Source organism: Hetaerina americana, unplaced genomic scaffold (assembly GCF_022747635.1).
Source record: "Hetaerina americana unplaced genomic scaffold, ioHetAmer1.1.p SCAF_7, whole genome shotgun sequence".
Taxonomy (NCBI): Eukaryota; Metazoa; Arthropoda; class Insecta; order Odonata; family Calopterygidae; genus Hetaerina; species Hetaerina americana.
The window spans coordinates 16,096,497-16,124,327 of record NW_027287316.1 but is presented as its reverse complement, the minus strand read 5'-3'; the positions used below and the strand labels follow the sequence as shown (position 1 = coordinate 16,124,327).

Genomic DNA, 27,831 nt, shown 5'->3' with positions numbered 1-27,831 from the left:
ACTTCATGATGAAAGGTGATCAAAAACAACTTTATAAGTTTCACTGATATTTATTTTAAAATTGACCAGTTTTGTCAAATAGTCGACATCATCAAGTACAATATACAGGACTTTGTTATTGTATTTGATGATACAGACTGTTCGAAGAAACTGGTCATTTTGAAAATAAAAATCAGTGGAACCTACCAAGTTGTTATTATTCACTTTTCATCCACTTCCTTCCATAAAAACATAATATCCCTGAAATGTCATGTCATGAAAATCTTTCCAATATTTCAAAACTTTCAGAGCAGCCGTCAAGTCTGACATCACAGTGTGAAGGTGTTAGTAGCTATTAGAGGAATATAATTTATTGACCCTTAGCGAGAGATATGCATGGGATGTATTACTTTCACCATTGTTTTTCTATGTTCTACGGTAAAATAGCTACATCTCAAAAAGGAAATATTTTCACCCAAGATCAGATTGCAACGCTCAACTTCTTTTGAAGATGCAACATTTTATCAGGCTGTGATTCATTATACGTCGACGGAAATTGTAATTTATGTTATTTCACATATAAATTTCTAACTCACCTGTGGTTGATTAACCAAAGGATTTCCATTTGAACGGCCTTCCAAAAGCCTTAAGATGGACTGGATAGGGTCACTTTCTTGTTTTCCACCAGGAGCAGGCTGTTGTGAGCCAGGGCCTGGGCCTGAGGAAACTGGAGAAGGCGGCCTTCCTTGATCCACATTTGGCCTCTGGGGCTGGTGATGAGGAACGCCAGGATTAGAAGGGTGAGGGGGTTGTTGTTGCTGCTGTTGCTGCATTGCCACATGCTGGATAAGCTGAGAGATGGGATCGGTTGGCACTTTAGGAGATGGAGGAACCTGTGGCCCAATGAGTCCATCAGGAGACTGGGAAACCTTTGCCTATAAAAAGGTAGTAAAGTTTCATTGAAAATAACCAAATTTGCCTTTTGTCATAAAGACAGGGATTCATGCCCACAACATGATGTATTCTGAAACAAAGATTATACTGTAAGAGTCAATAAGAGATAGTTCAATTTAAGCTACAGCATAAACAGGGGTGCCCACAAGAAGTTTTACCTCCACTCCAGTGGGTTGTGGTGACTGATGGCCACATCAGAAACCAATAAAAGACTGGCATGTGATTTCAAGAGTAAACAGATTATTCAGTTGCTATTATAATGGGGAAATACCTGGATAATATTAGATGATTCATGAAGGAAACCATGAACGATGTGAAGGATTGGTGCTGGGGAGATAAGAATGTCAGGCAAATACAGAAGAAACCAAACTGATGTTAAATTAAATAGATCACTTTATGGAAATAACATTAGGAAAAAATAACTTCATAACCACTTCAATACTTTTTTATTAAGCACAACAAGTTTCAACAGTGCAATATGAGATGCCTAGTTACTAGGTGGCAATTTTGAAACTGATTGTGCTAAATGAAAAATGTGGTAAGAGACAAAGTGATATTTTTTACCAATAACAAGAAGCTGGATGGCCCTGAACTTCATTCTTTGCATGGTTAGGTCTTACAGGAATAATCATGGGCTACAAACTCAATTGCTATGCCCGGCATTATAAGGCAGTAGAAAAGGGCCTTGCCAAGAGGAGCCAACAACAAACTCAAAGAGATGGCCTGTACGCATTAGGGGGGGCAACTAGAATAATCTTGAAGCTAGAGCTGGAGATTACGCAAGTTTTGCCCCACCAAACATGGAGGCAGAGAGACAAACATGAGCACCAGCTTTTCATTTTAAGTATAAAGCACAATGATACGATAAAGGAACGATTTCTGGTCTTGATGAGTTTGGACAGAGCTCAGGAAGTCAAGCCCCATCTTTCAGATGGAGTGTGGTGGAATGGTAGTGAAGATCTGATCTTAGGGCAAAATCTTCAAAGATAGCGATTTGCAGGATAGTGAAGGTGAAATAAATTCCACCCGTGGGCAGGTAAACTTATGGCTCCAAGAAGGAAGATCTATTGGGAGCAGGAGGGAGGTGGCAATCCACCTATGCAATGGTACATTAGGCCAAGGTATATGCCATCAAGGAGATTGGAAATGAAAATTGAATGATGCACACAGTCTAGCAGCCAGAAATCTCTCCATTCATCCTGTTGCCAATCACATATATTAATTACATAAGGAGGTGGGCACACAAAGTAAGGTAGAACTTTTCTGGACCATTGGGCATGGAGGTATGACCTGAAATGAAATACTAGATGAACTAGCAAAATTGGACACCTCTAATACCCCCAGTAGGATTTTCAGAGAGAGGTAGAAACTAAGCCAGCACACTGACATCTGGTTGACTATGCAAGGATTATGGGAGGCTAAATTCCATATGCACGGACGAAGACCAAGATATGCTAGAAGACTACTGCCGCTAAGAAGAAGTCAACTAAGGATGACATTAGAGCTTTCATTGATCACCATTGAATGAGGCAACAAACACTTCCAAATTCTGGGAATCACAAACACAGTAAAATGCAGGTGATGTGAAGGATAATGTAACCAAATCTCACACACATGTGATTGCCACACAGTGGCAAGGACTAGCAAAAGATGCCAGGGCTTGCCATTTTGAGAGTCCTATGAGATCAGGAACACACCCACATGGAACCTGTTGGCTTTCAGTAAGGTTGTACACCCCTATGAGTGATCAATCATAACACGGTAGGTGGTATAGGAACCACTGTACCTCAGGACCCACCATTGATGGCACTCTACCAATTAACATCTAATCTAATGGAGAACCTCAAAACAGTTTTTGCACTACATTGAGAGTCTTTGAACACTACCTGCTAAAACCACAGTACAACACGCTATAAAACATGCAGATTTCATACTTTTCCTCTTCCACGACTTGAAATGTATAAGATCCAATCGTCAATTTCTTATCTATCATCCTCAGACTTATTCTCCACCGAATGCTTTCTGGAAACCAGAAATCTCATTTACTGTACCATATGGATTTCCATGTGCACCATTATCACTGTGTGGAGATACTTCACCATCAGGTTTCATAATCACATTGGGTGATAGGGGGGAGAGGTTTTGTGTTGATGATCATTACCAGTGATAAGTATCACCTCAGTTATGGAATACAACTCCTGAGGATGCTACCTGGAATGACAGCGAAACAGCCTTCACCCAAAGACTAACAATGTGGGAGATGTTCAACAGATTCAGGCTTGAGGTCGTGGAAGTTCATCATAATGAAATAAGAACAGTTTGCACTTTTCCACAGTTTATTTAACGTACGACGCGTTTCAACTCACAGAGTCATCATCAGGTACAAGATGTACCGGATGTTTCTTGTACCTGATGACTCTGTGAGTTGAAACGCGTTGTACGTTAAATAAACTGTGGAAAAGTGCAAACTGTTCTTATTTCATTAATGTGGGAGATGCTAAAAAAATCTCATTCATGGCTTTGTTTTGATATCTAAGAGAAGTGATATTGATATGAACTGCAGTAATGAAATTTTGAAATAGGAGAGTGTCATACCAATTAAAAGTACACATTAAATTTATAATAGCAAACATTTTTCCCTCTGCAAATGAAATTCAAATGACATATGTTATTTATCTGAAATATTCTTTATCCTAATCAGCTATTTCCTTCCCTGAGGACCTCAACAACTTCATTTCAAAAAAAGCTCCATAATGATGATACTATGGATGAACAAGTTCTACTTAATCAAGATACTTAGTATTCTTTAAATAATGAGATTTTAAAAAAAAGGAAAACATTTTTGGCCAGTGTCTATTAACAACAGTATGTAAGCTGTGCATCCAAACTGGGAATTTCAACACTAAAAAAAAACCGAAGTACCTTGTCTCTGAATAATTGGTAGTCCATTGTAAATCCACACTTCATTTTCATTCATCCTAAAGATATTCAGCCATTGAAAATTGTTTACAGCTTATTCCAAAAAAAAAGGAACATTAACATACTGTAATGCACACCTGAAGAGAAACAGACACATGACCAATAAGTCAAGGTCACCCTACCTGCTGTTGCTGATGAATCTGATTAATGAGGGCCATAACCGGGTTCTTTGGTCCTCCAAGGTCTGACTGCATTTTAAATGGTGGCTGCATGAATGTATTCATGCCATCTGCTGTAGCATGGTGGGGTGGTGGTTGATGAGGTGGATTGGGCTGCTGTTGCTGTTGAGGCCCTTGTACTTGCTGTTGCCCTTGTGAACCTGCCATCAATTGCTGCATGAATGATTGCTGGTGCTCTATAGAGAGTTTCTCCATTATTGCTTGCACAGCTGCTTGTTGCCTAAGAAGTAGCAAATAAAACCATGCAATAAGTTTAGTTGGAAAACTGCCATGATCATAAAGATTATGAAACAAATTGTTTAACTAGGCACAGCCCAAAGGGACCATGTGATTCATCACAAGGCCAACAATAAAGAAAAGATACTTTATTTAATTGACCATATAGTAACACGTACCTCATAAATAACTGCTGCTGGAAAAATTGATACTGATACCGTTGCATAAGCAGATTTTCTTGATTAACTGAGCCAATCGAGCCACCTGGACTTGAACCAGCCTGACTACCAGGTGCACTTGTGACTAAGGGCAATGGAGCTGAAGCAGCTGCAATGGCCGGGTCAGCCATAGGAGCCTGAAATAACATACATATATAGCATTTCTCACGTCATTTCAGGTTATCTAGAATTCTTTTTTTCCCAAGTTAGAACTAGGCAAAGGTAACCACAAGGTTTGAAAATAAGGAGCTCTATGCACTCACAATATTACTGCTATGTTTCGATCACCTTGCATCTTACAAAATGAATGCCAAAAAATTTTTATGTTTACATCATGAATTAAGGTACAAATACTTTGGGCTCATTAGAGAATTACATATTTGAAGAATTTTATGAAATTTTTTGAATCCTAAAGTCTTCATAAATTTTCGGTACATTTCAGGATTCTAATGAGCACATTTAACAACTCCAATTGGAGATGCTCATTTCTTTATTTAACATCAGATAATGATATTGCTTATGTTGTTACTTTAAAATGCTTGTGAAGCAAATAATGCGAAACACAAGTCTAAAGATTGCACAATTTAATAACATACAGGCAATAAGATTAACAGACATGCTGATAGGCAAGGCTATCACTTGGTGGAATATCATGAATATTGGATAAAAATGACTCTGTATCCATTTCAATCATAACTTTTTAATAAATTACCCAATTTTTAAAAAATTAGGCAATTTTTGTGGAAAAACATTAAATAAAAAAGTACATTAGTGGAAATGAATAAAAATACTTTAAACAAATAACAAAGTTCAATGTAACAAATTCAACAATTTTAAGTATTAAAGAAGAGCTATCAAGCATTAAAATTACCCTTGAATTTTTTTAATGATATCAATTTTTAAATTTACACTGGGCATTTAGACTTTCTCAATTGCAAACAAGTTAACAAATTTTTATTTCAATGTCACCAGGCATCATTTAAGTGTTAAGAAGCATAAAAATTGTGCTGAAGAAATTTATACACTCTTAAATAAATTTATTTTCGTTAAGTTACCTTGAGTGGAGGAGGATTTGGTCCAGGTGAAAATGGAATGCGACCCCACAGTTTCATAAGATCTCCAAGTTGTGAAAAGCATTCATCACACGCTCGTCTCACAAGAAGGGTTGTATTAAAATAACCAGCTCTAAACCAATCAGCCATTTCACCAGATCCAAAAGGCCCTAAAATAATTACATGTCATGGCCATTCAATGATCAATAGCATTTGATTTTGTGGAAAATTGCAGATGTAATTTTGTACATAATTCTTTTGATTTACAATGCCAAAAGATACATATCATTAATAAATACAGACATAAAAAGCTTCCCATTTCTTTTTCAAAATAACAAATTGTACATTGACCATTGTTCAGGTGCCATTAAACCAATAAAAATTAACACATCACAGCGCAAGCCCATTAAGTTCTTGCTTTTAATATTTAGCATCTCTAATCCCTCAGCATTGCACTGTGCTTCCTTACATTCTCTGGCTCTTGTTGAAATGAAAGGTTTGGACATCATACTGATATTGACGTCCAACATTGAAACCTAGGTCATTCTTAAATAAAGTTCTAGTGGAATTACTAAGTCTCAATAAGTCGTGTAAATTCCATAAAATTATGCCTGAAATAACAAATTTCTCTTCCTCCAATTTATCAGTATAGAAGAATTTTCTCACTAATGCTGTGATTTGAGTAACTCAAGGTACATAATTTAGACTCCCTTTAATCATACACAAATTGAAACATGTCCAGATCCTATAATTAAAGATGTTGAGGTTACACATCTTTACTAGTTTAGCCAAATTGCACTTAAGTGATGAAAAATTATGATCAGTACCACTCTTGGCTATATTTCTGCAGGGACCAAATTGTTTGATTCATAAATAGCACATTAATTCTCCTAACACAGTAATTTCTAAATGGAAAGTAATGAGCCAAAGATTTTTCTAATCAACTCCCACATTCAACAGCATTATGTCATTGATATGTGGAATTATTTTTACTCAATTCAAATTCAATCTTCTCTGTCATAAATCCTTCTAGTTAGAAAATATTTATTAGCTTCGAAACCAATAATTTCTATAAGTAATAATGCATTTTTGATTTTTTCTAGTACCTACACAAAAGAGGATGCTCACAAAACACAGGTGGCATAATGTAGAGTTCATTAACACTCAGTAATTAATGTCAACCAAAGAAAACGTCATATTTACTTGTAGAGTGGTAAGAAAATTAGGGGAAACTGATCCAAGCACATTAAATCATATTAAATCAAAATATTCCTCACAAAGTATGAGAATAGGTTCAATAAAAGATTTTTAAATTATTTTTATCATCATAATTCAATGTGAAAATATTTAATATTATATTATTTTTTACTGTAATGTATACACAGCACAGGTTTAATTGATTTGGCAACTGTAGCATCATTGGCAGCTATTGAAAATTTAAACACATGCATTGGTGCACCAGAGATGTATACAAACACACACACATGGGCAGAAGCTTCTCATAGGCAATTGATTGGAATTTGAAATTATATATGAATCTCATTTTGCAAATGGTGTCATGTTTTTAATTATTTCACTAAAATTAATCATCTTACCTTAATCTCATGTACTTATGGACCTAATTTATTAATATGTGATTGTTAACATCAGGCAATTTGCATACTCGTCGTCTAAATATTTATTATATAGCAATAAAAATCAAATATTCTTAAATTAGGGAAAAGTAAGTAAAATTAAGAGACAGCATCAGTTCATATCGACTTAATAATTACCTTGAACGATTCCTTGTGGATCCTGATAATACCATTTGTCTCCCAATGTCACAGTCGGATCATCCTGGCTAGGGGCTGACCCAGGCACTGCACCCAGTCTTGAGGCTTCCACCTGAGACTCATCTCTTCCCACTCCTCCGTCGTCCTTTGACCCAGGCTGCCTAACACCCCCACTCCCCCTTGAGTCCCTTATCTCCACATCATCCTCTTCATCCATCAATTTGGCCACTAGGTCATCAGCAACCTCCTGCATTCTCTCTAAGTCCTCCTCCGACCTCTGCCTCTGCTGACCCCTCGCATCCAGTGAAGAGACACTGCCATCGACCAAACCAAGGGACATTTGATTCTGGGTATTCGATGGAACTGAGGACGCTCTCGCTTGACTTGAGTCTGGAAGTTTATTTTGAGGACCAATTCTATTGACATCGGGCCTAGATCGTGAGTCTGGTGTTGGTACTGGTGGGCTGTGAGGGGGGGTAGATTTGCTTGACTGAACTGTGATGGGAGCAGATGGGGGAGAGGTATTACTCATATTCGGTGGAGGTATTGACGTGTCTTGCTTGGTGGTTAACGGACTACCTTTGGAACCTTCTGGAGATGAAGCTACTTCACTTGAGACTGATCGTTCCGACATGTGACCAGGAACAGATCTGCTGGGCCCCCCAGTTGGCCCAGAACCCATAGACGGATGATGATGATGATCAGCCTCTGATTCTGAAACAGTCCTGAGTAGCATGGGACCCCTATTCCCATCACTTCCACCACCCCTCGAACCACTGTTTCTCCTCAAGGGCCCCAGTCCTTGTTGCAGTCTTCTCAATCCCTCAGGTCTATCCTTCCCATGGCCTTTCTGTTTTTCAAGGAAAAATTATATTAAGGTTGCAGCAACTAAATGCAACTCATTCACACATGCATAAACATTTACATGCATAATTTATCAAGCAATAATTATTGCAAAGGGCAAATGTTAAAAATTTTCAATGCCGACTTTGCAAAGACTGTTGTGCTGTGCACATACAATAGTAGTTGGTACTATTATAGAAATAAGGAAGACAAATATAACAAGAACCCCTTGTATATCAGGGGAATTTTCATGCAAAAGAATGGTGTACATTATATATTAAAATGATTGCTGAATAACAATAGATATTCGCTGTAAATGCTCAAAGCTAAACATTTAAGCAATAACTTATACACATTATTTGTTTTAAATGATGTGATCAAAATATATTCGAGAATATTTTGTTTTGAAATTTTGCACCAAGTCTTATGAATTCCTTTAGAAATGTTAAAGAACAAGTAATTAAATAGCATTAATGTTATTAGTAGACTGACAGACAAATATGAGTGAATTTTCACCAACATACAAATATGTATGTACTTAATTTTGTAGTTGTGTGCATCAGAACTGTTCCAAAAACTTTGCACATTGCATTTGCATTGTGAGGTGACAAAAATCCACAAGGTTTTTGTAATACTACCAAGAAAATACTGATTTATGGAATATTTTGGCCATCTCATATGTACTGCTTTAACCGGATTTTTGACCAATATTTTTTTGTAAATTGGTAACTACAAAATCATAGCTAAAGGAAACAAAAGCTCACATTCATACCGGCCACCATGATGACATAGGGTGTGATGTTAAAAATCTTTAATTGGCACAGTATTTGACCAATTTATGAAAACTACTGCCTTTGCAACCAACTGACCTATCTTTCAACCACACAAAATTGGAGAACATCAAACAAGATGATGCACTTAAAAAAATGTTTTAGCTCTCAAGTTTTACAAAAAAACCACATGAGACGAAGTTGCTCCATGTATTTTTTAAGAAAAGAATCAACTGCCATGATATTTACATTTCACAGCAGCAATTGAAACAGTGTAAATGGTTGAGGTGCTGCTTACCTCATCATCATCTGAGTAGCCACCTCCTCCATGGAATGCCCCAGACGCATCAAAGCTGCCACCACTTTCACTGAGATTTTCAGTCGCCCTGAAATTATTAGAAAATCTGTACACCAGGATAAGACAAAGACACATGGAGAAAACAACAAGAATTTAGAAGGGTCTTAATTACACATCACTAACTACTCCCTTCAGAGTTTTGACATTATGAATTAAAGATGAATTCGCTATCAATAAAAACTAGACAGGAATGCAATTTTAACCAAGCATTGTAATTAATCACTTCCTAAAAAGAGCTACTAATTATTATGTACTAATGGTAATCTACAGGTTAAGCTCAGTTTTGGATGAACCCACTAACCACTACTACATATTTAACACGACACATGTTAGCCTAAATTACAATTAACCCTTCCTCAATTCCAAACAGTTTCCTCCCCCTACCTTGCTTGTCTAACACTCTTCTCTCTATCAAAGTTTTCAACATCCCATCACATCTGGAAAAATAACTACATGTTTACTAATAATTTCCTTGTTTATTTTATTTTTCCATTATTTTGGGCCAACACTGAATTTTAAATATGTTCAGATGCAATATAAAGTCAAATTTCCATTCAAACATTTAATCAGAGATGTATCAAGCACAAATAATGAGAAATTTACCAGTGATGTCGCCAAAGGAGGAAAAGGAATTTTCTATCATGATTATTTAAAGGCACATACTCTGCATTGGTGTTGAAATTTCAAAATGTTTTATACACTAATATTCTTCATGTGTAGTGTGTATAGACATCCACCAGCACAGTGCAGCCTTTATTAGCCTTCATGCACATACAGTGAAACCTCAAAAGTAGATACTCCGTATTTACACAATCCTTGAATTCTTATGAAACTGTTTGCTGGTCTGAACTGCCTTCCATGTTAATCAATGAGGTGATTACTTCAACTTTACATAACTGAACCCAGAATTAATGCAAAAACTCGATCCCTCAAGGAGACAAGTGGCTAGTTTTTATTGTACTTTTCCCAAGTTTCATTCATATGAGTAAGTTTTAATGCAGAGAAATATTTACACATCATCTGCAGTCACACATGTTGCTCTTACTTCAGCTTACTATTCAGATTTTGGAAATAGTATAAATGAAATACCTTTGCAACCATAGCTTATCCCTACATCTCTTGTTACTTTTACTCAACCTGCTAGCACATCTTTTTGTCAACTGTAACACCACTTCATTAGCCTCTTTAACAAGTTTTTTTTCAAAATCCCACCCTTCACCAAAAGATACGGATTTAACAACTGTTTCAATGTTTGCTCCTCAAGAAAAAAGATACAACCAGTGCAATTAGAATGAATTTTTCAACTATAAGGACCTACATCTAAACTGATGCTTATGTACATTTTTGAGAATATCTCTAGACCTTTATCAACATTACTCTCACTTCACATAATCAATTGTTATTTCGTTTCTATTATATGATTATCAGACTAGCTAAAGCTTCCAGATATAATAGATTGAAATTAAATAATATTTCGCACATTTTCAAAATATGTAACAGAGTTGAATCGTTGCGCAATTTTTATGACTGGCATAATGCCTGTTTTATTCATTAAATATACATAATATAAGGTTCAAATATGAGGCGAAGGTTTAGTCAGTTGTCATAAAATGAAATACCAGAAATTGACTCCATGAATAGCTGCCCTTCCTTGGATCTCCCATCAAAAACATCTCTCTTGACAAACAACTTCTAAAACACTATTAAGGGGCTTAGGGTTCTCAATTTCATTTAGAATAAATATTTTTATCTATCTAACCAAATGGTAACGTCTAACTTATGCCCTATAAACTCTATCATCAGAATATTACATGATAACTGACCTTTACTGAACTAAAATCTAGGAAAGTACAATGACATCTTACCACTCAGGTAACTTGTCTGGCTCTTCCCATGAATGTCTGTGGATGTTTGGACGATGGCTAGTACCGCCATCCTCCCAGCCACCACTCCGTGCCCGATGATGACTTCCACTACCCTCCCCGCTCTCCCAACTCCTCCCACTCTCTTGTTCTCTGTCGACTGATCCAGAGCCACTCTCACGCCAACTGTTACGGCCTAAAAAACCATTGACCAATATTGTGAATGAAACTGACAAAGTTCTATGAGAAGACCTAACATGTCATCTATTCATCATGCTGTTTTTTTGGATCAGACAGTATCGATTACAATTTAAGTACAGTCATTGACATTCAATTATCTTTTAAAATAATAACAAGGATGCAGAAGAATTATCAACTCACCCCATTTTTCTGTCCTGTTTGTCACTCTCCACGTATCTTCCTCTTCTGTTGAACCTCGAGCCCTCCAGTTCTCCATTAAACCTCTTCCATAATCTTTCCGAGGACTGGTTGAACCATTCCAATCATTAGAGTCAACTGTGCCATTTCTTTCACCCCAGCCTCTTTCCGTAACGGTGTTCTATTTTAACAAACCAAGCATATGATGACAAGAATGAGAAACCACACACATGGCACATTGGAGTAATACACACAAATATTAGCAAAATAATTATTTGCAATATCAAGTAAGTGGCCCTTAACATTAATACAATGCACACATTACTGCTTCATAGGTCTTTACTTCTGAAAAAAACAATACTTATCAATCAATTCAACAGGAGAGCCACCAAAATGTAAGGTGATTAACTCCTATTTATGAGTACAAAAATATTACCTTATATTGTCCTTAATATACATGAAACATTATTTAAACACAGTGGATGGTACAAATGGTCTTTGCCTTTGGCTATTGGTAGGTTCATGTATAAAATGTACATTGAAAAGTTTTTCCCAATACACTCGAACTTCAAAAACGAGAATTTAAAAAAGAAACGAACTTCATTAATTAAAATTCACACACACACACACGTGAATGGGGAAAAACTAATGAGTATATTGCAGAAAATAGGAATAGATTGGATGGGTAGGAGGCTAATCCACAGCATGTACATGGTTCAGACTGCTCAGGTATGAGCGGGGGAGAGAGAGTTCAGATGGGCAGTGTTATGAAGAGGAGTAAGGCAGGGTTGTCCATTATCACCTGTGCTGTTCAGCATATATGTGGAGGAAATGATTGAAGAGGCATGGAAAGAACTGGAGGTAGGAATGAAAGTCAATGAGGAATTTGTGAAATCAGTTAGGCTTGCTGATGACCAAGCTATAGTTCAGCATTAAGCCAATGGGTTGCAAGCATTACTGAGTGAATGAGAAATTCAATATGATAGATATGGGATGATAATCAATACAAATGAAACAAAGGTAATGTGGTTTTCCAGAAAGAGAAAGGCTAAGTTAAATGTTAAAATGGGAGGGCAAAAACTAGAGCAGGTAGAACAGTTTACATATCTCTGAAGTTCTTTGAACCAAAATGGACAAAAGAGCTGGGACATAAGGAGAAGAATATCACAAGGCAAAAGAGCTTTTACAAGGAGGAGGGAATTGATGACAGGGGCATTGAGTAAGGCTGTTAAGAAAAGGCTTGTTAAGATTTCAATATGGAGCGTGGTCATGTATGGCATGTAAACATGGCCATTGAAGCACGATGATAGGCGTAGATTGGAGGCTTTTGAAAAGTGGGAGTGGAAAGGGAAGAAAAAGGTTAAGTGGATAGAAAGGAAAATAAATGAGGAGGTGCTGGTTATGGTGAAGTAGGAGAGAGGATTATTAAAGAAATAATAAGGAGACAGGAAAAATGGATGAAAAGCATATTTATTGGCAACGGGATGTTGGAAACTGTGATAGAGAGGAGAAGGTAAGGCATTCGAAGAAGGGGCAGGATTAGGATACAGATATTGCTTGGAATAAAGGGACGACGGAATTACATATAGATGAAGAATGGCTTGTTTTAGAGTAGGATGTTAGATTGTGTTTTGCTGGGAGAGATAAGAGAAATGTTTGGTTGTTGCGTCTACCGAAAACCTACCTTAACAGGCAGTTTACCATAAAAAATATTGATTAGTGTTTCAATAACCCTAATTCCATACATACATTCTCAGGCATGACCTTGTGGAATATTCACTACAGAGGAATAGTTTCGTGGTGTAGTACACACAAAACAATACAACTTTTTTGCTGGGTTTCAACTATTCAATCACTATTGAGTTGGGTTTAATAATAGCCAAAGTAGCTTGAATTGGGTATGGAATTAAAGCATTATGTTTCAGAAAGATCAAATCATCTCCCCCCCAAGCTTTTTTTAAAATCACAATCATAAGGTAAATTGCATGGAAATAATGCCATATACAACCACAGATTTTAAGCATACATACTTCATGAACATAACATTTTTTGTGTTAGCATTATGTAATCATTAAAATTAACACTGAATGCTGGTTTCACTTAAATCTGATATGAAATTTTTATAAAGCCTTCCTGCTAACCCAGGTCCCTATTTGGGGCATTAATTGTTCAGCCTCCTTATGTCTAATACTTCACTTTCACCTAAGGTTAATTTTAATTGGTTCAAGGTTCCCACTGAGCACAGCACTCACTTTAGTCCTGCATTGAACTCAAAGTTAAAAAGTAGATACTGTTTCAGGTGCATAATGTTCTTTAGTGATTAGTGTAGTTTACTTTCAATTAAGACACTGATGCTCCAGGTCATCAATTACTTTAAAATAATTTCATGTAACAAAACCGTTGTGATGACTCACCCAAAACACCAAAATAATCATTAAAGGAAACCATTCCATCTTCACTTCTTGAGTCCTCTTCTTCAGATTTTGAGCTGATTCCAAATATTAAAATGAATTGGCTATTCCTTAACTTATTTAAAGTGGATATCACTACAGCATAAATTAACAAAAAAGATCAGGAAGATCATGCAAGAGACTAAGTATTGACCACAGGATCTATCATACCAATTGGACTGGCAATTGAACCTTTAAGCTTTACCATCAGATGGAAGATGTCTGAAACTCAACAGAATGTACTGAGATTTCAGTTTGAAAACTTGGAATGTATACAACTTCCCATAACTTTAGCACGGCCAGTTAGGATGGGTTACAATGTATAAATAAAAATCCATGAATACACCTTAGCACAATGTTTCAATTGCATACATTCAATACCTTGTAAATACAGCGCTTTTCATCACTGCATGTTGTGTATTTCACTTCATTAAAACAACTAATAGAATATATATAATTTATTTAATCTATAAATAATAAAATTTATAGCTTAAAGCTGGTTAATTAATTGGATCAAATCTTTCTGGAATAAATGAGTCGTAAAGAATTTTTACCTGCATCAATATATTTGTTTTGCTGAGTGCATGGAATTGATCATTTCAACAACTCAGTATCCATGCATCGTACATAAATTTTAAAGAAAAATACTACCATCATGACCCTAAAATGCAGAACAAAATGTAAACAAAATATGCTAAATTCAGTAGTCTTTGCAAATCACTATAACAGATATTACATAAGTAGGTATTTCTTTTAGGGTTGATTCAGGTTTATGAATGGCATATTTGTCCTCCAGTGAAATGAAATGCATTTCAAGGTTTTTACGTTGTAAAAGCAAAAAAATTAATTTTCCTGAGATCATTTTCAAGAGAGCCCATTTCCTCCTGACTTGCCGCATGGCTTAAAAAGTCGGGAATTACAAAGACTTTAGGATCCTATTTATCCCTCATTTCAGGAAACTCAACGCCACACCTTGCCCCTTAAAAATTGAGAAAAAGTAAATATCTTGTAACAATGACATTTTGTAATCACTAATAAACTTGGGAACACTAACCTGTGACCTGTCATAAGACCGTGTAACCCTGGAATTGAAAGATGATGATGATGTCATAGGTCCTCCTAAGTTGCCACTTCCCCCTGCCGATCCAGAGTCGGCTCCCCGCCTCCAGGGACCACCAGTACTTCCATCGCCACCACTCTCTTCCTCATAGCTCCCCAAACCTCCTCGAACATAATACCCCCCACCTCCTCTTCCCCGACCTCGAACTCCACGGTCCATGGATACACTTCCCCGACCCATTCCTGCCCCAGCTCCTCCACCGCCCCTAAGGCTACCAGGCCCACGCAGGACAGATTCACTGCTGATGCCACGCTGCCAGGTTCGCTGGAATGATAATACACGAGACCATATAGACATCTTCAGATGCTGATGAAATGTGCCTAAACAGTATTTTGATTTCTGAAGGTATTGTTTCAGACATGCATTTCTCTAGCAATTACTCATAAATTGGGATGATGATAAGAAAGTCTAAGAGATCCTTACTGGATTATTTTTGACATAATGGAAAAATACACTATGATTTAAACATCAAATCTTCACCACACTAACAAATAATCTCAAGTGAAAAGGCCAAAATGATATTTCTTGATAAGGCATTCACCACATAAAATTTTGACCCTATATTCATGACCAGTTGATGCACAGATTTAAAAAAAAATATAAAGTAGCTAGTTGCAAAGGGAAAAAATTAGCATTGGGTGTTCTTTGTTTACATACTAGGCACACAAGTAAATACCTCATTGATCAAATTTCAAATGTTTACAAAATATAAACCAATTTAAATATGAATTAACCATTGAGAAGTGAATCTTTTGCATTTATTGGTAAACTGGTAATTTCCTGATTGCATTGTTAAAATTATTTGTCTCGTAATAGAGAATTATTTCCAAACATATTAGTATATTTGGCATAACTTGGTGGACGTCAATAATCAACATTGTTCTTTTACAGTTTAATTTAGCCTATGCTGCAACCAGTTTCATTTTAGCAATGCATTTTCCATACCATTACCTGTAGGCTAGAAGGTACCCACCAAAATGAAGCCGGTTACATTTTATGTTAAATAAAACCATGGAAAGAAACAGGTCTTTTTCATTTTATCTGTTGCACAAGGAATTCCCAAAAATCATAAATTACTGCCTGGGTTTAATCAGCACCAGGTAGCAGAACATTCAATTAGATTTGAGTGAATAAGCTTATCATCCCTCCTCCTATCTGTCTCTCCTATCTCCTCCTATCATAACTCCCAGCACATGCCATTTTGTTTTTCCTTTACCCATTATCTTAGTTGATGTACCGGTCAAATCATGTGCAATTGGAGGAGTAATGCTTCTACTACATCCCTCCACTAACTAAAAATTTTAAAATTTCTTGGTTAACATCACCATACGCTTCAGGCAGATATACAAAACATCATATTTTTTTCTATGGGAAAACAGCGACTATTATTGCATGTGGAAGAGAGGAGTGTCACACACTTTTTAATACATTAAGGGGAATTTTTGACATCACTCTGATACCCCTAAGGGGTTTCAAGTTAACTCAAATAAAATAATGTGGCTATATTCATGCTTACAGCATTATTTTTACCACAAATATCTTACCAGGTTGCTAATGTTTACATTCATTCAATATCATGGCAGCTAAAATAGGGGGCCACATTAATTGACCACACTAATAACCAGAGGGGATATTATTGTGTTTTTTGATCACTTTAGTAGATTTCATAATTAAATACATAATCGATACCATTCACTGTTCTCTTCTAACATTATTTTCAAATGAATAATAATGAAAATTGTCTTTTGCTTCTGTCGCTTATTAATAAAAGCCTAATTTTTATATTGACATATTTTAAACCATTAATTGGCATTAGTATGTTCACGCTTAACTGCAGTGTACATAAATCTAATTAAGATTCAATTAAATATATTTCACACTCAATGCTACTTTGGCTCAATTACATATTTACCAATACAACATTGCATAAGTCATCCACCATTGCATGTCAACAGTTAAGTAATATGCAGTGCACTGCACAACTTAAAGGCAAATCGCCAGACAAGTATTTACATTTGGAGTTATTTATTTGGTCATAATAAGTATGTATTCTAGTTTATACTTGAATGAGAATATTTTTTTCTAATTGTGAATCAAGGGAAGTGCATGGCTGGCAAACAGAAATGCAAATGGTAAAACTTTTATTCTATTGACATTAACCGAGAAATTTGCACCTGATCTGCAACTGCCATTTCTTTAGAGCTAAAGAAGGTTAATCATAAATTCCTTCCACTTTCCATGTCCTAGTAGGAGCTAATGATAGGAATTGAAGATGAAAAAATGGGAGGAATCAGTTTGTTTATAGGACACACTGAAGCTCCAGAATAATATTTTTATCACAGCAAAATCTGGGGACATACCAAGATGTACTTCTATGACAGTATTTAATGCAATATGAAATAATTTTTTAGCCTAGTTTTATCAGTCCTAGGGACATATTTGCGGCTACCACTCAGACATTAGATGTATAGTAAGATACATCAATACAAACACCACTACCTTTCAGTCTAAACAATGGAATTGGTAAGAAATTTCTCAAGAATCAATTTACAATCAAGGAGAAACATTGTTACATGGTCAAGGGGCATGTGTCAGTGCAGAAAAATATGATCATGTTAATACACCATAAATTACACAGTTAACCACAGTTTCATTCAGATCTAAAACACTGATTCTCTAATCTAAAAGCTAATCTCTAATCTAAAGGCTAATAAAAATTAATTGATTGGGATACAAATTGTTCTGGCTTGGTATTCTTGTATCTCTCTGTTTACTAGTAGCAATGGTTATTCAGCCCCCAAAACTAAAGTCACATGAATCAATTTTTCCAAACTCACAAAGCCATTTTGCAAATCAATTCATTACCATTTGGCAAATGAAGGTTAATCAACATACTATCTTCTCTATGCTAGATTTTATTCTAAAAATATGAAATGGTAAAATAGTATTCCTGAACAATGACATTCAGGATTAAAAAACTTTGGCAATTATATGGCAATATATGAGCAACTGAAACACAAGCCAATAATATATAGGTAAGTAAAACTTAGGAATGCAATATTTACAATGACTCAAGGGATATCAGAATACAATATTTACACCCCAAGGAACTGTGGCATCATTCAGTATAAATAACATCTAAATTGTCTGGGTGAGTGTGCAACCAATAAAAATTGTCTTATTGAGCATCCATTACACTTAAATTATAGCAGAGGATTTAATATTCAAAATTTCAGGGCTGATTTCATGTTTTCACCCATGGTTATTTCTGCTGGAGATATTTCTGGGGTATAGAATTATTTAGCTGTAGTCTTGGATATTTCTCACAGAATGTGGAAGGCAGTGGGCAGGCGAATCTTGAATTTTCTTTTAAGTTATATCAGAAATCACAAACACATAATCTTCTGACCATGGTCTGTTGAGATTATCACGACATTTCTAAATATATATTCCTTGTATCAACCTTGCTCAACAATGTTTCTCTTTGTTGATGATTATTGTGCTATCAAAGTTTACACCAGAACCTAATCCTTACAACATGCTCGGTGGCTGCTGACCTGAGCACAAAAAAGTCAGAGAACCAACTGACTGGGGTATTTCAAGTGGTCAACATTCACCAAACATTTCACAGAAACGTACACCTTGTGATGAAGGATAGGTACCAGCAAATAATAGCAAGCTTGCATAGGAAAAACCTATGTGGTAATTTCACTTGCCAATTCCTTAAAAGAGAAGTTCCCATGCCTTGGCTCCACATCCCTTTCAACCCCCATTCCTCTCTCTCTGAGGCTAACTCATCATTGCTGCCAGATTTTACTCTTTGTTCTCAATTTATCTCCCCTTGGGCTATTTGGATTGGTTTGACAAATCGATATAAGTGATGCTAAATTCAAGGGTAAGCTAGGAGTCCTACACACGCACTAGGGAATATAGTTTGTATTCCCTTTACACACAGTACAGAGATTGGCAAAACAGCATTTTCTTCCCATTGAAGTAAGGAGATAAGGCAGCTTTGCTTTAGCATGCCTCCTTAGAGACAAAAGGTTCTTTTCGATGCAAACAAATAATAACTAACATGCAAAATATCACAGATAAGTGATCAATCACCCTAACATAATCCAGGACAATGGAGAAAAAATATTGGTGACAAAACAATATTAATGAGGGGACCCCAAAAAACCTGTCCCTATTCATATGGAATTGGTGCAGCATTCCAGTGGGTAGAGCACTGAGAGGCTGTTGAGAGGGCCCAGGTTCAATGCTGGGTGTTGACTCTGGGCATCATCAACTTCACCTAAGCTATCTGATTTTTTTAAGTATTAGATCTTCCTGGGAAGCCACAGGGCAAAGAACTGAACCTCTTACCCTGATGTACGAATTTCACATGTTGTTGGGCTTGATATTAGGTGAGCTCTACCCTCACCTATCAAACCAATACTAGGGGTTGATTACTTTGGGTTTATTATTCCTGATAACTAGAAACTTTGACCCCTTTAACATAAACCATTGTTTTTCAGAAGTTGTACTGCTGGGGAATGTACATCAAAACAAAAAGAAAACGGTTACTTCTGGGTCCATCCCTACAACATCGCCCTGCCTTGCTTTCATTTGTATGTTTCATACCTAAGTCAGAAAAGTTAAAGGAGCATTCTTTTCCCTACACTTACATCACACTTAGATTAACTATTGAACACATTGTAGATATACATTTCCCTGGGCATGAAAACTTTGTTAATATGTAAGTTAACACAACTGATCAAAAATCTGGTGCAGGAGCATATGAAAACCCAGGGTTTGATTAAACTTATTGCAAATGGATTGAATAATTCCAAGTTCATGAGGTATCTACGTCAAAGTTTGAATCTTAAACAATGCCAAAAATTGCACTGCCTGCATTAATGAACTACCAAAGTCTACACACGAAACGTCAGAGAACCTGAGGCATTTCAAGGGGTCAACAGTCACTAATCATATCTAAGACATACACCCGAGTCAAATGTAAAAAAAAGTGCTGTTGCTGATTTGGACGAGGCAACAACAGACGTCAACCACTTTATAAGAAACATTAAGGTTATACTGTGATTATGCAGCTATATGATAAAAATAACAAATCTAATAATCCATAAGCAAATCCAAATTGTGATGCTAATAATTCATTTTATAATGGTGAGGTCCATACAGTTTTTCAATAATTGCATTTAACTGCATCAACATGTACATAGGACACCCTATGCAAAGCACAACTAATAATTTACCAGTATATTACATCACACAATAGAATGAAAACCTTAAGCATTCACAACACCCCAAAAACAATTATACTTAAAATTATACCATTTCAGTGGCAAATTTTTGCATGAAAAGAGCAGTATAACAGCTTTTAAATGGTATGAAGAAAAGAGGTATACATTTTTTGGCTAACAATTGTTATGCTGTAAAATATAGGCCCAGAAACAAACTAGTGGTAATGGGTAACAATGATAATTATAAATGTTATCAATAAAGGCTCACTGAGGTAGTCTTATTTAAAAGTGATAGTATTGAATTGGTGGTAATAGCAGACAATAATTATGACTTACTGCTTCTTCCTCAGTCATTTGGACCAGGGCTAGAGGTGGCTGTGGCTTTTCTACATAGAGTTTTGGGAATGACCGTAGTGGCAAATCAGGTTCAGAGCGAGATACTGCCAATCTGTCAAAAAGTGCCAACATCTCTTCTCTACCATAACGATGTTCTGCAAGCTGATAACGGTGAGGGGCACCACCACCTCCCCCACCGCCAACTCCTCCACCTGTCCCACTTGCCACTTGTGTCCCAGAGTTATCCTGGGAGAGCACTCTCAACCTTGAGTGGAAAGCAGCTTTTATTAAGGGCAATGTACAAAAACAAGCAGAAGACCAATGCTAATGACACGTTTCAATCTTAATAATTGACCATTAATAAATAAACTGGTAAATGATAAAATAATGTAAGCTTCATTAAGCTCTATCATTTCACTTTCCCCAGACAAGAGAATCCAAAGCTTTCCCTCAGTGGTAATTTAAAACCAACATTATTAGATTTTCACCAACTAACAATAAAATACTAAACCAAAACATACAATTTGAAGATGAACAAGCATGGATTACCCTAAAGAAATTATATTTGTTCTTTAATGGAGAAGGCAAAGAAATCAATGGATTCCTATTTTAATTTAAGAATGTCACCAATAATATATGATTTAAATAGCACTGATTCTTGCGACTCTAGAATTGTAATATCATTAATAACTCTACTCGCATTTTCCAAATAAAATAATCAAATTGAATAAATCTTTGGTTTGGAGGTGCTATCACAGGTAAATATTATTAATCTCACAATAAGTGATGTCTTGAGGAAAAAAATGAATCAAGTAACCATATTTATAAATTGACACTCTCAATGAAAATCTCTTTCGTCTCATTGATACAATCTCTTGGCGAGTGCTTAGCATATCATGTAAATTTCCGATGGAGTAATGCATTCATTGAAGATCCTCATGACTAAATGCAAGAAATGTTATCCTATTAAACTCCAGATTCAATGAAACACAGAATATAGAAGAACATACGGAAAAAGTATTAAACTTTAAAAAATCTTCTTCGTTCTGTTAAAGTTCCTCGAATAAAATGTCAAAACATGCATTCACTCTACTACAGTAAAACGCTACTTAAATGATGGTAAAAACTTAATTCGCCAAGATGTGTAAAATCCCAGACTCACCACTCGGGACCGAATTTCAGAGAATCAGTCATGATGGATCTGCAATTAAATAAAAATGATTGTTGGGCTTTATGCACACAAGTTACAATATCAAAATACCGAACATAGATAAAAAACCAAAACAAACTTATATCGCACCTACACGAAGCCTTGACCTTAAGCAAATCGTAATGATACATAATTTGGGGGGGGCAATAATGAAAGATGTTATTGATCATTAAAAATCTTCGACGAGATAAAGTTCTGAACTGCCAAATTGGTGTAATAATCAAATGATAGTCCTTAAACAAAGAATGAACGCGTTTATCTTATCAACATATACAAAAAACTTAGTTCGTAATTTATATGTGAAATTCATAATAAAATCACAACATATCCTTAAATAAAATGACCAATACTCGAGCAGTTTGAAAATAAACGTGCTTTATTATATCACACAGGATCTCAAGCCAAGGTGGCAAACCTAAGGCAAACAGAAGAGCGAGGTATATAACTGCGTATCCCTCAGGAGGACAGTGATTTTGCCTTTACCGTCAACATAAGGGTTAAGGCTGTCAGAAATCATAATTGATGCCAATATTACGTTATGTTAAATTACCTATTTCTTCTGTTAACCCGCTGGAAACGTACCACACAGCAATATGGCCGAAAAGGATACTGTAGAACAACGCATGCGCGAAAATGTTATGACGTCACTTTCCAAATTTTCGTTTCAGGCTATTGGTGTTTACTTGAATCAGCTGCATTTCTTTATCGGCTTTTTCCTTCACCAAGACAAACTTATAAGCAGACGACAGATGATCTAAATTAGTTTTACGTCCTTTTAAATAATGCCAGTTGAACGCGAAATGAAACAACATGCGCTAATAATTACTTTTTTATTTATTATTACGCTTTGGAAATACAATACGAAGAGCAGTAAAATAGATACAACTTGGGCAGAATTTAATTATTTTTTAAACAAAATAATGTGGCCTCTTCACGGTTATTCCATATTCCGCAAGAGCTGGAACGAGATCATCCATTGACAGATTATAACGGCGGTCCTTTCCTTTAGTTTTAGCGGTTTGGTTAGAACTGCGAGTTTTGCAGTGCTGCAGGGCGTCATTAGCGACATCAGAAATGAACTTCTGCGCCGCGAGGGACACCAAGCGTACTCTGAGAATAAAATATTCCTCGTATTAGCCACAAAATATTTGCAAGTTTTACCAAACCAACACAACTTAGATTAATGACGCTTACATGCGAGGGTCCGACGAATCAAATCCAGCAGTGTGGAGATAGAAGCCAGTAACTGCATCTGGAATCTGATAAAAATTACTATTATTATTTAATATTGGAAGAATAAATTCTCGGGTCAAATCGAAATAGAACTGAAATCATAATTGGTCAATGACAATTATATTGCTTAAATATTAAACTTGTAAAAAATTACTCCGAATAGAGACATTTAAGTGCCCATCGTTTTTTCCCTGAAATGACATATTAAGTGGTCAAAGGGCATCTAATGTAATTCATCAATGTTGAATAGGGTATATATTTGTACTTAATCTAAATTAATTATTTAAAAATGACTTTATTGCATTTTAAAATGTAGTAACAGTAAATGGAGATGCTATACCGAGGATATGTGTTTATGGTGAATTATACGGTCGGGAGAAAGAATGTAAACAATCCTGGCAATGTACTTCGCATATTTTGCGTGAAGGTACGAAGAGGTCCCCAACGACAACATTCTATCCCCATGAGTGCCATACTTCGCTAGTTCTGGTTATACAACTACTGAAAATCCGCAACTCACTTGAGTGATGAGAGTAAGAATCCTCCACTTAAATTATACCTGCAATTCGATACTTTCATTAAATGTTCTTTTTTATTTCTTGGCAATAGGATTATTAAGATGCTCGGTCAACTAAAGTTGCCCTAACCTGTCTCCTATGGGCCATTCTGTAACCTTCACAATAAAAATACTACGCTGGTATTTTGTGAATTGTATTTAAAATGTGAAATTGTGCTTCATACTTCCCAAAGTTTTTTAACTTCATATTCTACTCTTGCTGATTCAGAGTGTATAATCATTTAAACCTAAAAATGATCAGCTGAGAACAATTAAAAACTTAATTTACCACATCCTGGAATATTAATGGATTCAAAGAATATTATGAATATCCCAAAAAGAGTTCACAATTTGATGAACTGAGTGACGTGACAAAGAACATTGAGAAGAAGTAAGTAGTCACTATTTGAATAATTGGAAAACAAATATTTACATACTGTTGGTGTATATTCCTCCAACTGCATTAGGAAATCCGACAACGGCTGGCCTGCAGATTTCACTTCGCTGGTATCATTGCTCCCTGTAGTAGGAGGGGTTTCCCTATCCTGTTTTTCTCCACCACTAGCGGAATTCATTGCAGACAACTCACTCACTCTTCAATTTCCTCTGGGAATATAGACAGGTAAATTTCATTCATATACCAAATCCATTTCCATCCACAAATATATTTTGTGCTCCGTTTGAAGATACACATCTTAATAAAAACACAAAACTATTAAAATGCCATTTTATTTTAAAACGTGTAGTCCGACATTCAATGTACATCGCTTTACACATAAAAGGGGGAATTTTCAGTTCTCACGGAGAGGTTTAGGTACAATGTGTTGTTATAAATAATTATTTGTAATATTACTGTGGGGAATAATTTAAAAATATACAAATATTAACAATTATTTCACACATGTAAACTCAAGATCAAACTATATTAGTACTATGTGTAATAAACGCTGAATAAAATTAAAAATGAGTCTATGTTCTTTAAACTTTCCTCGGTGACAAGTCCGCCCTTAAAAAACTGGCAAAACTCTTGACAAGACAAGCCCCTAAAGAATGCGTAAACGGGTAAGTATAACAGGAATCATGGTTTTAATCGAGAAACACCATATCGGCACGAGCTGGAACAAACCACGAAATTTTGGGAATGTCATCCGATTCCAATTTAGCTATTTTATCCTTAACTCCTGCTGGCAAGTTATTTGCACCTGCTCTATCGGCCCAATGCAATATTATTTCTTTATCTGAAGGGCACGATCGAATAAACGCTGGCATGCTGTACGCTGAGTGAAGGTAACACCAGATCCCTGGCCAAGCCCCTGGTATGCTCCATTCAGCTACCATCCACTGTCCCGCTAACCCAGCTGCTCCAGCAACTCTGACATGATGAAGTTTAGGTAGGACTTCACAATCAAGCAGCGATGGTAACTTTGAACCACAAATCCATGGTGATGGTTGGTCATCATGATATGATTGCGACTGCTTTTTCAGGAGAAACGAATTAAGTCGATGAAGCGCAACATCCAAGTGCTCTGAGCTATCTGTGATTCCCCGAACACAAAAACTAAACCTAGAGAAGAAATCTCTCGATGCCATTTCCGGAGTGTCTTCATTTTTTTCACAGCTAGGGGGAGAATCGTTGTCATCGCTTATATTTTTCTCTTCCTGCAATGGAAAATCTAATCCTCCAGGATAGTGTCTATCCAATAAAGAAATTATTGTTTCTGGATCATCTTCTCCAGTATCACCGATTACAACGGCTGGCACACGAGAGATTCCATGGGAACGAAGAGAACTAGGCATGGGACGAGAGTCATCTACATGAGTTATTGTCAGCTTTGATTCCGGTATAACTCCACAGTCAACCTTAATCCCAATCACCATCAAAATTTGGTGGGCCATAGGAGATGCTGCGAGACTGCCTCCTTTACTAGAACGAACAAAGACAGTCACTCGTGGCTTTTCTTTGAGAGCGACATTAGTTGTCAAGCCAGGTACAGCACCTGCATCAGCCATATCAACTTCTGTGTAAAGTTTGGATTCACAAAGTACTTCCAAATAATTAGTTAGTTAAACACATGAGCTTCCGCCGAGCAAAGCGACGGCGTCGAAAATTATTCAAATACACTATCTATAAATAATCCAGCTTCTAAAAATAGTGAAATGCTGATTTAGCTGAGTGGCTCGGGTGAGACATTCTAACAGAAAGAAATTTTGGCGCCAGAAAAAAACAGCATATAATCCTGCATATACTATACCCTCATTGCAATACCTATTAAATTAATTACAACATAGCAATCATGTAACCATATCTACCCAAAGACTGACAAGCTGTCGAAAATTAAATGTTTACTTTTTGAGGCTTAATTTTTACTTACCTCACTACAATGAAGCGAAAATTCAGGCAGCTAGGGAATCACTTTCCACTATTAGTAGCTAAAATTGTCGCTGCCTCAGACAAATTAGTTATACACCTATAAAATTTCCGTATAACCTCATTTATTGTCTCGTAAACAACCAAACATAGCAATTGCAGCGCTAAGGTCATGAAATAAGCGCACTAGAAACAGTTGAACTTCAGAACTTGCAATTGGCAAAGTTCATTCATGTGAACGTTTCTGTATTTGTATAATGCTCGCATCTCACAGGCAGTATGTTATGTTAAATTATGGGATTGCGTTTTATTGAAGTACTTAGTTCTGCTTTAATCTGGGGTAAACGGGCTCTCTCTGATGATGTTTCTACATTGTACTGACCGGTTAGCATAAGGTTTGTTGTTTTAGCTGCTTCGATTTTTAAAAGTTGTATTGATGTGAAAAGTACAGAATAACTCTAATGACATACACAATTGTTTTGTCTGCAGAGAGTTGAAGAGACCTGCTTGTCTAGTTAACATGACTCCTTTCGACGACTTTGTTTATTTAATTAATTCCATTCTTTTGGGAGAAGAACCGGTGAGAATAATTTCATTCGTTACGTGTAGCCCGTATTTCCTTGTTTTGCATTATCCAATGTGTTACATATCTATTTACAGACAATAGAAGACTTCATTCTACTCATTGGTACTTTTGTTGCATTTATTGCTTTTATTCTCTGGTGTTGCTTTCCAATCGTCCCAAAGGAAAGCAACCCTCCTTCGCATTACGATGGTATGTGTATTTCATCCCTTAACTGCCTAAGGTTTACTGTGTGGAATGAATGATAGAACCATTTTTTTGTTGCTTTTCAGGATCCAAAAGATCTAAATCATCATAATTCTCTGTCAAATTTTTATTATACCTTGTCATTGTGAATATTTGATGGTGAGACGGCGATGGGGAATAAAAAGACAGAGAACCAATTCAGGAGATATTAAAAGACGGGCTTTGAAAAAGAAAGAATGTATAATGATTTTAAGATGAATGCTATTGGCTTTTGATAATGTTTTGCATTTATATACATACTTAATTTATTTTCAGCGCCAGTCCTTATGTTAGCAATCGACATATTTGGTTTAAATGTTTACATTTGTGATTATTTTATAATGTTGTCTTAAGTTCTTTTCATTACATTAGGAACTTTTCATTATGAAGTTATTCCTGGTGCATTTACCAAATATTTAATGGTTTGTGAATAATCAGTAGTCACTGTGTGACAAAGTTATTTATTTTTCATATGTTGATTTGTACAACAGTGTGTGTAGATCAGTATTATAAAATATAATGTGCCAGATTAAATGCTAATTTATTTTCTTATTATACTAAATGAACTGTGCATGTAATTACATATTGCTTTATTAAAGCTGGTAGACTACAATTAGTTATGCTGCTTCAATGTCAGTTTGTCTTAATGTCGTTCACATGTTATTACTGTTGTGGCTCACTATTTAAATGGTGCATTAATTGAATCAAGATTTGTGTTAAAAGTAATGTTTGGAGCAATTACCTGTGGTTGTAAAAAAGTTTGCAAAATTATTTCAAATTTTTTCTTAATTTTGCAGCAACATTACTTAGGTTTTGAGATGGATTTTTATAAGCATGACTTTTTATCTTACCGTAACTTTTGCTTTTTCTGGATATGTGCGATAGTTAATGGAATCCCTAGGGAACTGTAAACTACGAATTATTTCATCTTCCTGGATCATTCTAGC

At 36.0% G+C, this 27,831-nt stretch overlaps 3 protein-coding genes across 4 annotated transcripts in view; all 3 read right to left on the bottom strand.

Moving 5' to 3' along the window:
- Gyf (GIGYF family protein Gyf) overlaps positions 1-22,517 on the bottom strand; it is a 40,733-nt gene extending 18,216 nt beyond the window's left edge. The window contains exons 1-12 of one of the 2 annotated variants that reach the window (XM_071595801.1): positions 22,470-22,517; positions 21,872-21,910; positions 20,710-20,974; positions 15,065-15,394; positions 11,564-11,741; positions 11,186-11,378; positions 9,261-9,348; positions 7,350-8,199; positions 5,581-5,747; positions 4,487-4,662; positions 4,035-4,311; positions 576-914 (exon numbers count right to left, since the gene is read on the bottom strand). In XM_071595801.1, the coding sequence (XP_071451902.1) occupies positions 576-914; positions 4,035-4,311; positions 4,487-4,662; positions 5,581-5,747; positions 7,350-8,199; positions 9,261-9,348; positions 11,186-11,378; positions 11,564-11,741; positions 15,065-15,394; positions 20,710-20,974; positions 21,872-21,903 (2,895 nt within the window). In that variant the 5' untranslated portion in view covers positions 21,904-21,910; positions 22,470-22,517. The remainder of the gene's footprint in view (positions 1-575; positions 915-4,034; positions 4,312-4,486; positions 4,663-5,580; positions 5,748-7,349; positions 8,200-9,260; positions 9,349-11,185; positions 11,379-11,563; positions 11,742-15,064; positions 15,395-20,709; positions 20,975-21,871; positions 21,911-22,469) is intronic. The other variant, XM_071595802.1, reaches the window with a different exon arrangement.
- A 218-nt stretch (positions 22,518-22,735) lies between these two features.
- On the bottom strand, positions 22,736-26,243 carry LOC139696727 (transcription initiation factor TFIID subunit 10-like). The gene is made up of 4 exons (XM_071595563.1): positions 26,081-26,243; positions 24,146-24,314; positions 23,114-23,178; positions 22,736-23,029 (listed from the first exon to the last, which is right to left on the bottom strand). Exons 2-4 carry the CDS (start codon positions 24,281-24,283, stop codon positions 22,828-22,830), a joined length of 405 nt encoding a protein of 134 aa, XP_071451664.1. The 5' UTR covers positions 24,284-24,314; positions 26,081-26,243; the 3' UTR covers positions 22,736-22,827.
- Positions 24,795-25,718, bottom strand: LOC139696547 (chloride intracellular channel exl-1-like). Its single transcript, XM_071595351.1, has one exon. It carries the CDS (start codon positions 25,716-25,718, stop codon positions 24,795-24,797), a length of 924 nt encoding a protein of 307 aa, XP_071451452.1.
- Positions 26,244-27,831: the final 1,588 nt, after the last annotated feature.

Coding starts and splice junctions, on each gene's coding strand:
- LOC139696727 (XM_071595563.1), bottom strand. CDS start 24,283: ATGAATTCCGCTAGTGGTGGAGAAAAACAGGATAGGGAAACCCCTCCT. Junction 23,179..24,145: donor TGGAGGAATATACACCAACA/GTATGTAAATAT, acceptor AATTTTTATCAG/ATTCCAGATGCAGTTACTGG. Junction 23,030..23,113: donor GATTCGTCGGACCCTCGCAT/GTAAGCGTCATT, acceptor TTTTATTCTCAG/AGTACGCTTGGTGTCCCTCG.
- LOC139696547 (XM_071595351.1), bottom strand. CDS start 25,718: ATGGCTGATGCAGGTGCTGTACCTGGCTTGACAACTAATGTCGCTCTC.